Genomic DNA, 14,871 nt, shown 5'->3' on the forward strand with positions numbered 1-14,871 from the left:
TTTTGTCAATAGTGATTTTTAATAGTTGCATAGATCTGGCAGTTTTCAAACCTGTCACATTGCCTCTGTGTCACTTCTGATGTGTATGGTCATGTCAGTGCGAAAGTATCTTGTCGTTTAATGTAAAATCACATGGTGTCAGTGTGTGGAGGCCTTAAGAGTAATAATCAGTAACAAACAAGCAGAGAAAGAAAAATCATAAGCAACGAGAAACACTACAAACTGAAGCTGCTTGTACATTTCGTGCCCTGATCTGAAAATGTTGGCACTTTGGAGTTGTGCCCAGAGGAACTACTTAAGCAAGAATACAGATTTAAACAAATTAATGTTCTCCTACATTTAAATAATAATGTTTCTCATTAAAAAAAGACGCTTTCATTTGTTGGAGTTTTTTTCCCGCAGGCCCAATTTTGGACTGGACTGGACTGGACGGGGGGGAGGGGGGGCAAGCCTTAAATACATTTGTACATATATGAAAAAATAGCAACAACCTTCCATTTGAGGCTTGTCAGAGAGTCTACTCAACAGTGACATCTGCTGAGAAAGACAGTTGGTGTGCAAGAATGCCATATATACATGTGGCAGGTAAGTGTTTATTTTCAGTGAACATAAAAGACAGCCAGTGAGAACAAGTCTGTAATTAAATTATGCTAACAATATAATAAAACTGTCAGCAAACAAAAAGAACACAGCTCAAAATTATAGATTATTTTAACATCATAAAGTGAAAGACAGACGGACAGGCAGGCATAAATGAAATACACGATATGCCTTCAAATTGGAGAGCCTTTGAAGTCTGGGAGGCAGAGCTCATTGCAGGAGTCTTTCTTTGATCACAGGCAGGATCGACAACTAAACAGAAAGATAGTGCTGTGTGATCTACTAATTTACTGTGAGGTAAACAATTACTTTGGACTACTGAAGTCCAAATAATCCACATTTACCAGAAGCATCGCTGAGAACCAATTCACTGTTATAGATTTTTTTTTTATTATTATTGTTATTTTTTATTCAAACAAACACAATGCTGCCTTCTTAATTTGAGCAGAAGGGCTGCTTGGTTTAGTTTCTAATGTGATAAGGTGAAATAAGAAGCGTTGAGAAAAGGTGTGTTGAATTGTTAGACACTCTGTTAACTTATTTGTGTATATCAGTGCTGTACTTAACTGAATTCAAGCTGGAGTTATTGTACTGTAATTGTAGTACCACTGTCCTTATATCAAATTTTATATCAAAGTACATACATAATAATAATAATAATAATAATAATAATAATAATAATAATAATAATAATAATAATATCACACAGGGCGAGGCAATCCACACACAGATGGAAGGTGGGCGCAAACCTGGGACCTCTCGCACTAAAGCATGGCGTCGATACCGCTGTACAAAAGAGCAGGCTGCTTTGCAAGGAGCGTATATCAAGCTTATGACTTTATGTGTGATTACATCATCTACCAGCCCTGCTGCTGCCTTCTCAGATGCACGCTACACTATCATTATTAATAATAATAATAATAATAATAATAATAATAATAATAATAATAATAATAATAATAATAATAATACAATTTTTTCACAGTGGTTTTTATTTTCTGTATGGTGCTTTTTTAAAGCAGCTGTAAAGACAGTGATCCATTAATCAAATGTAACCCTTCGGTAACTGCATCACCTTTCATTGCTTCCTTTCATTCACCAAGTATGTCAGGTAGATGTCTGATCAGAACCAAGACAATATAATGTCATAAATCTTCAAAGTTTGAGAGCTTTAATGTTCCTCCTGCTGCTCTTAGAGACTGGACTCTCGTGGCCTTTCTGTACGAGTGAGGACAAGAGTGTTAATTGGTGTTGTCACAGTATTTTTCCACTGGGAAACCTAGTGTTTTTATTATTTTTATTTTTATCATTATTATTATTATTAGACTAAACACATCCTTTCTGTGAATAAAGAATGTATTTATATTTCTGGTTGATATAGAAACAGATGACTATGAAGGCACTTAATTGGCTGTCTCTTGAGGGTTATACGATTATTGTGCATACAGTCTTAGATTGGCTAGGATGACAAACCTGTTTGTTAATGAGACATGTTACCAGACATGAATCAAACACGATTTTCTTCTTTTTTTAATCCTTATTATTTTAAAAATAATTACATCTCATTGACTGAACTAGTGCTGATGAAATTGTGGATTTTTTTATATAGAAAAGATAAAATATATGTATTGCAACAAATTGGAATTGGTTTGTTAGTAATTTCTCAGATACTCCTTGAATTTCTGTAATTTATGCATTAGTGTACACAGACTTGTAATTGTTGTTGTTCAGAAGGAATACCTTGATGAGGGAACTCTTAATATATTTCATACATATGGATCAATTTTTTCCAGAAATGAATAAACCACTATTACTGCAGTTATTCATCAGAAAGGTACCTGGTTGCTCTGTAGTTTCATTTCAGGAATGGAATACAAGCCTAGAAAGTCGGTAGTTTCTCACTTTGGTGTCAGCCTAGCTTTATAAGTGGTCACAGTAATGTTGAGTACCCAGCAGCCCTAACACTGAGATCATTTCCAGGGAGGGAATTTAGCACCAGAACCCTATACCCTGAAGCTATAGTGCTGCAGCACTTTGCACTGCCTGTGGTCCATCCAGCTTAAGATTTTAAGCAGCTCCCACTTAGAAAACAAAGGTCCATGTTTGAACATTAAGCACCATTAATATTCCCACTCACCAGACAAGATGTTGATCCTAATGGATTATATTCTTACCCTTCTCTGAGATATGTCACACAGGCATGATTTTCAGAGTCATAAAAAAACAAAAAACAAAAAACAAAAAAAAAGGTCAGATCAATTGAATGTAAGCAGGACAGGGTAGTAGACATTAATCTGTGATCTATCTTAATGGAAAGTGTACGAAAGAGTGACATTTATCTCTTCAATGATGTCACTGGGTGATGGTGTTTGTTTCTGGTGAATTCAGTACCCTAGCGATGCAGACAAGCACTTTAGGGGACAATCTTTCCAAAGTAAACTGTTTTATTTATTGCAAGGCTTCCACAATTCCGCCTTGGATGTGAAAATGACAGATCAAAAGACACGGACGGTAGAATGATCGTCTTCTAAAAATATATTCATTTGTATGTGTTTGAATGTCAGTAAGTTTGGCAGTTCGATTCAAATGATATGTACACTGGGAAGCTGGGTAATAAAAACATACATATTAAGTTATTGCAAGGTTTGCAAATTAGAATGTGCTGCAGTTCAAAGAAAACAAAACCTGTGCAATATAAACAGAAACATGTTTGTGATGACAGAAAGAGCCAGGTGTGTTTGTTGTCAAGTTGTCATTTTAATTGCATTCTACTTTCAGATATCCTGCCATTGATGCCACTTTAATTCCAGTACATTTATGTAGTATGTAGTCACATTGTCCTGTGTAAAAGATACAGTATAGTAAATGTGTGCTAACATTTGTAATGGTATTACTAATAAACAACATTAACAAAGGGCCTCTTCCAAAAATATCAGTGGTGCTCTTCTGCCTCATCCCTGCATTCTACTTCAAGAGTTAACCAGAGAACACAGATACATGTCAAAGGAAAAGAAGAGATTGTTTATTGAGAGGGAGAGTTCTCCCATAATCAAATGGGTATCTCAGAAACCAATTGCCGCTTTTACAATGAACTATATGATTTACATGTCTCTATGTACCTTCATGTGACTGCTTAAAATGGAATGCTGGGACACGGTGAGAGTGCAACATTTAAATATTTGGAAGGCGCGATTCTTAAATGTAGTTATTGGTTTTATTGCTAATTTAGAAACAATACCATGAAGAAAATCAACTAGGTGTTTACCATGTGCTTCTTTCACATAGGAAAGTGAGATCTACAAAATTATAGTACCAGTAATTTTTATTAGCTAAGTACTAAAACATGTTTTATCTTTGTTATTAATGTGCACTGCAATGCACTTTAGTAATCTCTAAATCTTACTGAAATGCACCTGCAGCACAGCGAGCACTAAGCAACAGCAATGCATTTAAATTCAAGTAAACAAAAATATCAGTGAATTGCAAAGAGCAGCTTATGACTTAAGATGTCTGAATCTCTGAAGCATCTGTCAAACACATAAAAATAACCATAACATTGACATAATATCAGTAATAGTATTCCTATGTTTTGCACATCCATGTAACATCCATGGCAGGTAAGATATCCTTGCAGTTGTGTGTTGTCCATTGTCTTTGAGTTATGTTAAAGGATATAATATGCAGGCCAGATGTATTTCCTGTCTTCTTTGAAGTCATGTCAACGATATCAAAAATTCTACACAATATTAATTTCTAATCCTGAAATTGCAGACTTTTAAAAGTTCAGGAAACTGACAAACATAATGTTTTATATGGCAGCAGAGGGGTTTACTAATACAGTATCTATAATAATACTTAATAATACTAGTTTCAGTTACTTTGTGTGTTCAGAGTGTTTAGGAAAGGAGGCATCCCTTATGTTAATGGTTTACTGTCTGCAGATACAATGACAGGCAGATTGGTTAACACAGTACTTGAAAGGATGTATACTTTATATAGATGACATCTGTAAATAATGTAATCCATTTCAGAAAATGACACCAAGATTTTTTTAGTCATCTTATATGTCTGAAAGGGGCACACATTGTTTTTGTTAATCAGTTGCTTTCTGTACAAAAAGGTAGGATTTTTTTATTTATTTATTTTTGGATTTAAATTCAAAGCAGAATTAATTTCTACTTTGTTAATTGCAATATCATTAAAATGCACAGGGAACAAGCAAACACAATTATGTGGGCTTTTTAACATGGCATTACTAAATTTAAACTTTTATGTAATAATACATATATATATAATATAATATTATATATATATATATATATATTTATATATATTATATATAATAAGTTCAAGTGTGTGTTCCAATGTGTGTTTATACAGAAAACACATTTCTTGAGTTATTGTTCTGACCACGTTACATTACCTTGCCAATTATTCTTGATTTGACAATGACAGGGAGCACAGAAGCTGGTAGCAGTGTAAAGGACCCCACCATGTTAACAACATGCAGAATTCCCTATGCAAAATTTTCCCTAATCCTAACATGTTGCACTGTAAGCCTGCTGCTGTGGTGCTGTGTCTAGGCTAAGAGACTAACCTGTCTAGTTACTGAAGCAAAGGGAGAAAATCAAGCCAGTATTTAAGGTTAAAAGGTTGTACAGTGTATGGGGTCATCTATTAATCACTGAGGAGGTGACTGGATGATGAAAGTGATTAAGCAGGGGTCAAGACACTGGCAAAACCTATACCATTAGCCTGCATATTTAAGGGCTAACAAGCAGGAAGGTATCTATCTGCCTTCCCGGTTCTTCTCCCACCTCCCATTTCTTGTGCTTATTCCAAGACAACTATTTCATTATCTCAACTGTCCCTGTTTGATTTCAGTTTTAAATAAATAATTCCTTGGCCTCCAGCAACACTATTAATTTTAATCTTTCCACACTAACAAACATTTGTGAATTTGGTGTTCATGAAAGTAAAGGAAAAATAGCACTCGCTATAGTTTTTGTTGGTTGGTGCTTCACCAAAATAAGTTAGTGCAAATGTGTACTGGAAAGATTCATTTTCAATGTGACCTGTATTTATTCCAGTAAAAGCAATATAGAACCAAAGGTCTAGAAAATGTATGTATTTAAAAAAAAAACAGCGTTGTGTGTGGGTGTGCAGGTTTGCTGTTTAGTATTTCAGAATATCTGAGGTCTGTACCTTCCATCAAAGCAAAACAGCATGCAGTTTGTGGAAAAACTGACATTTTGCTGCCAATAAAATTCAAAGCAGTAGATGGAAAGCAAGTCAAATTAAATGGTGGGGAGGTTAAGAAGATTCCATTATGAAAAAGCCATTGGAAATGGCATTTTAAACATTGTGCAGCTGTTTGTTTTGCACTCCCAACTGAAACCTGAAAATAAAACAAAAAACAAACACTGCACTGACAAACGTATGATACGGTTTGAGTTTTACATTTTCACATATTAATGACAGGTTGTTTTCTTTCAGATAATCATAAGGTGTGTCATGTAGGTGACTGTGCAGTTAGTGTTCACAGTTAACATGGACAGCCTTAAGCCACTGCCAACCATGTGGATGGCAGTAGGTAAGTTGAGCTGGAGGACAGCTGTGTTAGTTAAGTTAGCTGGATATTAAAGCCATAAACATTTCTGTGTTTGAAATATACCAGAAAGGCTTTAGACTCCTGAAACCCTAGTAGAAAAACTGCTTCAGGTGGAACAAATAAAGTTAGTCTTTTTTAGTCTCTGCCCTATGGTTCTAATCCATCTGTTAAAATGGATCTGTTCACTGAGCATAAAGAAAAACAGTAAAACACACTTTGTTGAAGCAAATGCTTGCATTATTGATACCTCTAGCATGCTGAGCAGAGGGGTTGAATAAATTGGCTTGACTTGACTCTTTTTTCGCCGGAGAGAGTAAGCTTGATAATGTTAGTTACAGTACTTGGAGACAGTTAGTAAAACTAAGATGGTTGGGTGAGTAAGAGGATTGGTGACGGCCTGGGTTTGCAGTCTTTTAGCTGCCAGTTTAAGCTGCCAGCAGCAATTTGTTTCCTGCCTCTTTCAATAGTGACTGAAACTAATTTCTGCCAGCTTGCTTTTCCCCTTGGAGAAAAACATTCTTAGCCTACTTCTCTGCTGATAGCACTTGAGATGTGTTTAGTTATGAGTAGGTTTATTAATCATTGTGTGGGGGCTCTATCTGTTAAGGTACCGGGCCCTAAAGGTTTTCAGTGATCACAGTAACTTACACTAGGGTGATACCGTTAGGGTATATTGGCTTATTGAATGTGCTGTGCTTATCAATGTTATACCCTGATTGCTCTCACTGGATTGTCAATGACTAACGGCTTTATTGTTGTGATGATTATTTTGATTAATATACCACTATTGGTATGCTGTAATGTGAAAGTAATGTCAAGGGAAATGATTTCAGCCATAAAAAGACCAAGATTAAATCACTTCAGTTTAGAAATGTTAGGGCTTAAGAAATAGATGTAACCCTTTTCTATAGGCAGGGATGTTTCTTATTATGCTCATGAAGCCACCCATGCTTCAAGTCTCGTTTTCCTCCTGTTTGCTCGCAGCTGCCTCATCGACGGGTGACATTCTCCACAGCCAATCAGGCACAAGACCTGCAGGACCCCTCTCAGCACAACTACTATGACAGTGGGCTAGAGGAGTCAGAGACCCCCAGCAGTAAGTCATCGTCAGGACCCCGAATTGGACCCCTGGCCCTTCCCGAGGATCACTATGAGCGCACCACTCCTGACGGCAGCATTGGTGAGATGGAACACCCCGAAAACGGTAGGCTGCCCCACTTCTGCCAACCGTGCCCCTGAACCTGTTCTGTAAAATGTCAATTGTAACCCTTACTCTGTTCAGCCAGCCAATCAGATTCATTGCTAAGTGGGTTTCATGTGATGGTAAATTCCTGCACAATGAGCACAGCACAACACTATTACTACGGTAACTACGGTAAGGATGTAACTTTGTTTTTTCTTCTCAATCTTAAATATATTTGTATTATTAAAGAGGTAAAATACACATCTCAGTGAACATGAGTGGAATGGACTTTGTTGACTGCATGTGTAATTCAAAATATAATATCCTTGTAAGGGTTAAGGAAAAATTTCCCCTTGACTACATAACTACAGAAGCAAAAGGTTAGAAATAGCAAATATCATCTTATCAGATGATTTGAACACGCATCTATATGCCCTGTTGTCCTGTCCAATCAGAGCCACTGTTGAGGTGAAGTCTAAAACCAAGCCATGTCATTTTTTTTTTTTTTTTCCATAGATCAAATGTATGGCATCTGTAAAAACAATTACTGTGTTTGCTGCGAGTAGCCTGGGGTTAATTTCTCCATAAGGAAAACTCTTGCTGTTTCAGTGGCCCTGACCCAGATCCAAGCATGTAGAAAAGAGGTCAGGAGTGCATTGGTCCTACACAGTGGCTGAATTCATTTACCTTTCCTAGGGAAGTACTGTTGTGGTATGGGTGTGGAATTTAGAAAAGCTAGGGGTGGTCCCTTTCAGCGAAAAAGCTTTCCAGGATGTATGAATACTGTTCATCTACTGTACACACTGGAACAGAACCAAATTATACACTGTGTGCAAACAATAAATGTGCCTAAGAGTTATCTGAAGATTAAGTTCATCATTAAACAAACAGTCCAACATGTAAGCACTCAGATAATTAAGCATTCACTGTGTAAGAAAAAGAGACAGAACCGAAACTGTGAAATACACTGGTTTGTATTATTTTAAGATTTAACCCTCCTGTAACCAAAGATTTTCTTTTTAGTACTGTATTCCTTAGAATTTAAGACATCCTTGAGTTTAAGACCTAAAGTTCCCACCCTCAATTTGAGGGAAAAATAAAACATAAAATAAATATACATTTACAAATTCACAACCTGAATTACGCGTATGGAGGCAGTTTGCGGCCGTCTGCTACCACACAAAGTATTACAGTTAGGTGCTGCTTTTCATTTCCAGTCTTGATTACTCACACCTTTTTTTTTTCCAAATTGTGAACTGTGGTATTGCTTGGCATGTCAAACAATATGGGGTCCGATCAACGTTTCTGATCTGTCCAAGCTGGTACTGTCTGTTGGAAACACTGAAATTGTAAAACCTTCTCTGAATTCCTCAGGAAGCTAATGATGCTTATTTGAAAATGGCTGCCTGTATGTCATATATGCTTTGAGATTGGGCAGTAATATTTTGGTTTGTCTTTTCTTGTCAGTAAGTCATGTTGCTGCTTGTGTATTTGGGCAGTGATGTCTTTGTTCGTCTTTTCTCGGCAGTCAGTCACGTTGTTGTTTGTGTACTCGGGTAGTCATGTCTGTTGTTGGTGATTTTAATACATACATCACTACACTGTACTTGAATTTAAGACATAGGCTATTTTTAAGAAGTAAAAAATGGTTTAAATTCAAAGGAATAATTTAAATTGAAAAGTATGTAAATTATGACCCCAAATTTGACCTTCCTCAACGGTAAATTCTAAAGTGGGATCTTTTTAGCCACCTGAAGAAAAGAAAATAAGTCTTATCCAGCTGATAAACTTTCCAGAGCTTGAAGTTGTGAGTTTTTAAAATGTGAATGAAAGCATTGATTGCAATGGTCTCCGCTATGTGTTTCCCATCTGCTAGTGTTGCTTCCACTGACAGATATGTTTGGTGGGCATGTGTGATGAGTGCTGCCTTACATCTACACATGGAATCTTCTGGAATTGTGATTGGATGTTCCTGCATGATCAACACAGGGTTAAGCAGAACTCTCATCATCCGATACACTGCATGTCATACTGAGCTGGTGTAGTGCCACACCCATTCAGCTCAACGAGGCAGGTGAAAAAAATTCATATGAAAATGCAAGTACAAGTCATTAGGCATTCAGGTTTTAAATAAGTGCAAATGTCATTTTCTTATATAATTTGCATTCTCCAGTGAATGCAGATAACAAAAGGCACACACACACACACACACAATATATATATATAGTATTAGAAAGTTAAGGTGATGGGTAATTTAGTCAGCAGTTTATCGCACTTTTTTGTATTCCTTCAGTAGGAACACATCCAGTATAGCTTCAATAGATGTATAAACATGTGTTCTTGTTTAGTATACTTCTCTGAATCTCCATGTACTTTATTGTGCCAAAAGGTATTGTGTTAAGCTGGCTAAGAGTATTATTAAACACTCATAGTTAACCAGGGACATGACCCACATGTTAAAGGAGTCTATAGGAAAGGGAGTATATCTCAGTAGTTTTAAATTTACAGATCAGTCACTTTGCAATATGCTTCTCTAAGAACTGAGAATACAATGAGACTAGTGCATACAGCTGCTATAAATCAGCTCTGAGAGTCCTATAGTGCAGACTAAGGATACTAATTTTTACTAATAGGTTGAGGCTCTGAATCATTTAACTTTCCCTTACAGTCTATCAGGAAGCATTTATTAGATTATTTTAGTTTCAGTAAAATTAAGACCTCATTACTACACGAGAAGGACAATCAGGATTCTGGTGGAGCAAAATAGGCCTTTTGTCAGTGTTTTTTTTTTTTTTTCCTAACCCCTAAAATCGAATCAAGCATCCCAGATAATGGACAGTAATTAAATTAGCCCTGCACATGATCCTTCCTTCTGGTAAATCTCAGCGCTTCCGCCAGACACCATCCTAATTTCCTTTAAATAATAAAATTGGATTGCCACTGTTTTTCAAAATGGATCCCGACATCCTTAAAGAGGCAACGTCATACATTCAATTTGTAATTACTGGAACTAAACTGAAATTAAAAGTATAGTAGTTTCAGTATGCTTTTCAGTTATATTTACTGTATATTTGGGTGTGGCACAAATGTTTCCCCATAGAATTGATTCATACAACTACTTCTGCGTTTCGGAATTTAAAAAAAAAAGTGAAAAATGTGGTGTGTAGTAAATATTATAAGGCATTGTTCTTAAAAAGTTCTGTTAGTAATGGTGAAAATTTCAAGCTTGATCAGAAGCCAAAATATGAACAGATATGTGGCGCTACTCTTTTTTCTCTATTTTTAATACATGTCAGCTTGTGAGTCTTCTAGCAGATGGAATTTGATAATTACTTTGGGAAGCAGTAAAGGAACATCGTAAATAACCTGACACACATTTATAGATAATTATGAGCCACTGAAACAATCACCCATTGTTAAGATTTAGCTCTCTTAATTTATTGTGATGGGTAGTACATTCACACAAGACCACACACACCTATGTTGTCTGATGAATAATATATCCAGTATATGTAGTTCCATGTTTCAGGCAATTTGGTACAAACCATCTGCAGAGTTAATCACTACTAGTAAAAACTGTATATTAATCTTATGGTTGCTGGACTAGTTTGAGGTTATTATAGCTCAATTATGATAATTATTGAAAAAGCACATTGTTTAGGTTTTTTACATATGTTTTGCAGTATTACCACACTCAGTATGTAACTAGTTCTAATCATAAAAGCCGATTTGATGAATCAAATAAACCTTTTATTTATGAAACTATAAACAAGAATGGCATTGTTTGGCTTTCATCCATCAAAACAGTCTTTAAATTATTCAGGAATGAAACAAGCAACTAAAGACAAACATGTTCTGTTTTTTGCGTATTTAATACATTTTGAGATTAAATATTCAAACGTAAAGTTATCTGTCCTGTCATTTTGACCATCCCTGTCTCTTGAACTCACTGAAATGTGCATGTTTCCCTGTGTGTTTGTGCCTTGAGGAGGAAATGTAAGCCTGGACACTGCACAGTTAAGAGACTATTTAAAAAAAAAAAAAAAAAAAAAAAGAAGAAAAAGAAAATATCTTCTTCTGAAACCCTTCACAGAAGTGCAGGAGCTGGGTACATTGTGGTTAATCAGAGGCGATACGATACATCTCACACTGTGCCTCCATCATTCTTCCCCCCTCCCTCCACTGACCTCCAGGGGAGCGACTTGGGGTCCGCGTTACAGTGAATACCAATGATGATTTCTGGCACTGGGTCAGTGCCTGTTTACTTGTAACTGTCAGGGTAGCAGAGATCAGCTGTATGGTCCCTTTGGAATACTGCTTGACAAAGACTGAGAGTTGTATGTGTAGACTTAGCTGCCCACAAACATTAACTACAGGCAGTACTGCACACTATCAGGTCTAGTTAAGAATCTCCAACTAGATTATTACATTTTTGTAAATCCACCAACACCACCTTACATATTTTAGGAGTGGGCAGTTTCCTGTGGAAACATACTATAGTCCTTTAAGTGGGATACCTACGTGGATCAGTGCTAACTGTGATGTTTGGGTGGTGTATTGACAATGGGTAAATTTCTCACCTCAATAAGTAAATTCCAACCAAGAAAGGTTGAGAACATGGGGGGTGATTCTGCATGGCACACTGATGACCCTTGTAAAGTTTAGCACAGTATTTTGAATGGTATTTTTGCCATTTTATACTATGTATTTACTACAGTGTACTCTGTTTAGGCATGCTTTACCATGCTGTCATTGTGCTTTATTGTAATTTGCTATGCTTTTACTATAGGAACATTTTATAAGGGTGTACTGGTTCTCCAACTGCTTAGCTGAGGATAGCATCTGGTGATGAGGTGTAACCCAATCATAGAAACTGAGTGATAGCCAATCAAGTATCTGCTGGAGAGGATGACCTTGCCCCCAACCTCCTTCTGCTGACTAAGGGAACCACAGAGCATAGTGCTGCTTTGAAATACAACCTATCCTCTGCAAGTGAACTCAAGTGAAGGATAGCCCAAACTTATCTAGGGCATGTGGGACTTAGCAATGCCTTTAGCATTATCTCTAACCACTAAGCTGTTATATGTAGTTCAAAAAGTTATTGAGTAACTTATGAAAGAAAAAGAAACATGATGAGGAATAGTTTTGTTTCACTCTAAATGTCCTCCAATACTTCATCTGTAACAACTAGGCTGATTAGGCCCAGCTCCTGCTGCTTGGTGTATTGCAAGTCAGAAATACATTCTTAAAGAAATATATATTAGACTTTGGGGGTTTTATTAAATGCATTTGTAACTCTGGACCTTCGACACTGATTGACACCCATGTGGTTAAAATTGGTTTGCAGATGTAGTTTAATACAGATTAAGGTTTCACGTATGCACACAGTTCAGTTAACTGTGCTTTAGAAGCATTCATGCAGTGGATTTTATAAAACGTTGGCTCTTAGGAATATTTTCAGTCTTGTTGCCTATCTCAAGCCTGGAAGGGAATTTATGTAGCTTTCTGCTGTTTATTTCTTCCTTATCTGCAATACCTTGCTGTGCTCCTGTCACAGTGAATAAAGAGGCCTAGTCCCTCCCAGCCTCTCTCATAGTTAGAGCAATAAATTGGCCAGCTCTAAATGAGGCTGCTGTGTGATGTATTGTGGGAATGATTATGCTGAGTACAGCACTTCTTCCACTGAAAAGGAGGGGACAGTCTCAGGGGGTCTGTTTGTACACACCCTGCAAGTTCAGCTCTAAAGCCAGGTAAAGTTGAACCAAGACACCTGCTGGGGCTGATGGATGCAAGGTGACCATAACATTATATAGTTATGCTTCAATTCTCATGCATTAAGTATTGTTCTCATTCATTAGGCATCACTATTATATGTAAAAAGAAAGTATAAAGAATAGAAGTCTTAAAAATAGGAAAGGCTCAGTGAAGTCTGTAATAAAATATCATGAACAGGTCCCCATAAGAGTTACTGTTAGTCATCTTCTGCATTTCTGTTCAACCCATATACATTTTCATATGCTTGTCTCTTGTAAACCAGGGAAGAGACCTGCTGCCTGTGTTAATTAGAGATTTACAGTCCTAGACTCTCTCTGCAATCAGTGAGGTGTTAGTCACTGATTCATAATACCTGGGGGGGTCAATCCAGCTTCCTGCTCGTCTGATTTCTTCGACAGCCCTTTCATTGTTCATCGTTTCTTTGATCACTTCAACAGCAAAAAGAAAAAGAAATAAAAAAAAATGTGAATTGGACCATTAAAAAAAAAAAAAAGATTCTGAAAAGGGTTTGCTGGTTCATCTTTAAGTGGAATTCTCTCTTGCTTAACTGCAAAAGCTCACCTGATCCAGATTTTGATTGCCTCACCCTCAGCTTTGTATGCCTGCACTAGAACAGCTTGTGTTCCTTAGAAGTAACATACAGTATAAAATCGATATACTCTGTCTTCTTGGTTGTTAAACAGGCTTCGATGTTGTGTGAACAACTAACCATTTAATTATATAGCCACATAGAGCATGATAAACAGATAGCAGAAAGATAGATAGATAGATCGATAGATAGATAGATAGATAGATAGATAGATAGATAGATAGATAGATAGATAGATAGATAGATAGATAGATACACAAACATAAATAAATACATACATACATACATACATACATACATACATACATTTAAATACTATACCTAGTTTTATAAGGAAACATAAATAGATAGGAAATGCCTCTAATGGATATTCTATTAGATATTTCTGCACTCTGACATTCTAACCGTCCCGGGACTGGTATTTATCCTACTTTCCTCTGGGAGGTGAAGCTAAAGCATGTTCTACACACTTCAAATTATGCAGAAAGCTCACTATTTCTAATAAGGCCATGTGTTTTTTGGGGGGGGGGTTTGTATCCCAGTATGTTAATGGTTTTTCAGTTTTAGTGTTGAAAATGTTTTGAGATACAAGTAATAAATGCTTTAAAAAAAACAAGTATCAAGTTGTATGAATAGGGATTGTAATATGTATGTTCATATAAATAATTGTGGGATTTATCAAGGCTTGATACCAGCTGTTACTGTGAATTGAATCTATTGTTTTGAATATCTATAAGGCATCATAAAAGGGAATTTAATGTGGAAATGTTTGTATAGTAACAGAGTAACATATTGTAGCCTACAGGGGGACTTGCCTCACCTCTTGTTTACCCACCTCCCCCATTCCCTGCAGTATTTTGCCTGGTGTTCACATCCTAGGAAGGGTGAAAATGCCATGGAAGTGGTTGAGATTTGCTGGTTTCCTCTCTGGCTTGTCCACTGTTATTTTTTTTCCATGAAATCCACAGTGTCTGCTGCTTCCTTTACAGGTTTGACTCCAGCCTGCTGTTTCACAGCAGCACAGAAGAGCCCCCAAGCTCCATAGTAACGGCTGCCTGAGCTGAGTCTAATGTGCAGTGTTGTCAAACTAACTGACCAATTTAAAAAGGATTG

At 36.6% G+C, this 14,871-nt stretch overlaps 1 protein-coding gene across 4 annotated transcripts in view; it reads left to right on the forward strand.

Moving 5' to 3' along the window:
• Positions 1-14,871, forward strand: part of LOC121323983 (protocadherin-1-like) — a 135,163-nt gene that overhangs the window by 71,455 nt on the left and 48,837 nt on the right. For all 4 annotated transcript variants that reach the window (XM_041265343.1, XM_041265342.1, XM_041265345.1 and 1 more), the window contains one exon: positions 7,196-7,415. In XM_041265343.1, the coding sequence (XP_041121277.1) occupies positions 7,196-7,415 (220 nt within the window). The remainder of the gene's footprint in view (positions 1-7,195; positions 7,416-14,871) is intronic.

The sequence above is a fragment of the Polyodon spathula genome, chromosome 12, assembly GCF_017654505.1.
Source record: "Polyodon spathula isolate WHYD16114869_AA chromosome 12, ASM1765450v1, whole genome shotgun sequence".
Lineage (NCBI taxonomy): Eukaryota > Metazoa > Chordata > Actinopteri > Acipenseriformes > Polyodontidae > Polyodon > Polyodon spathula.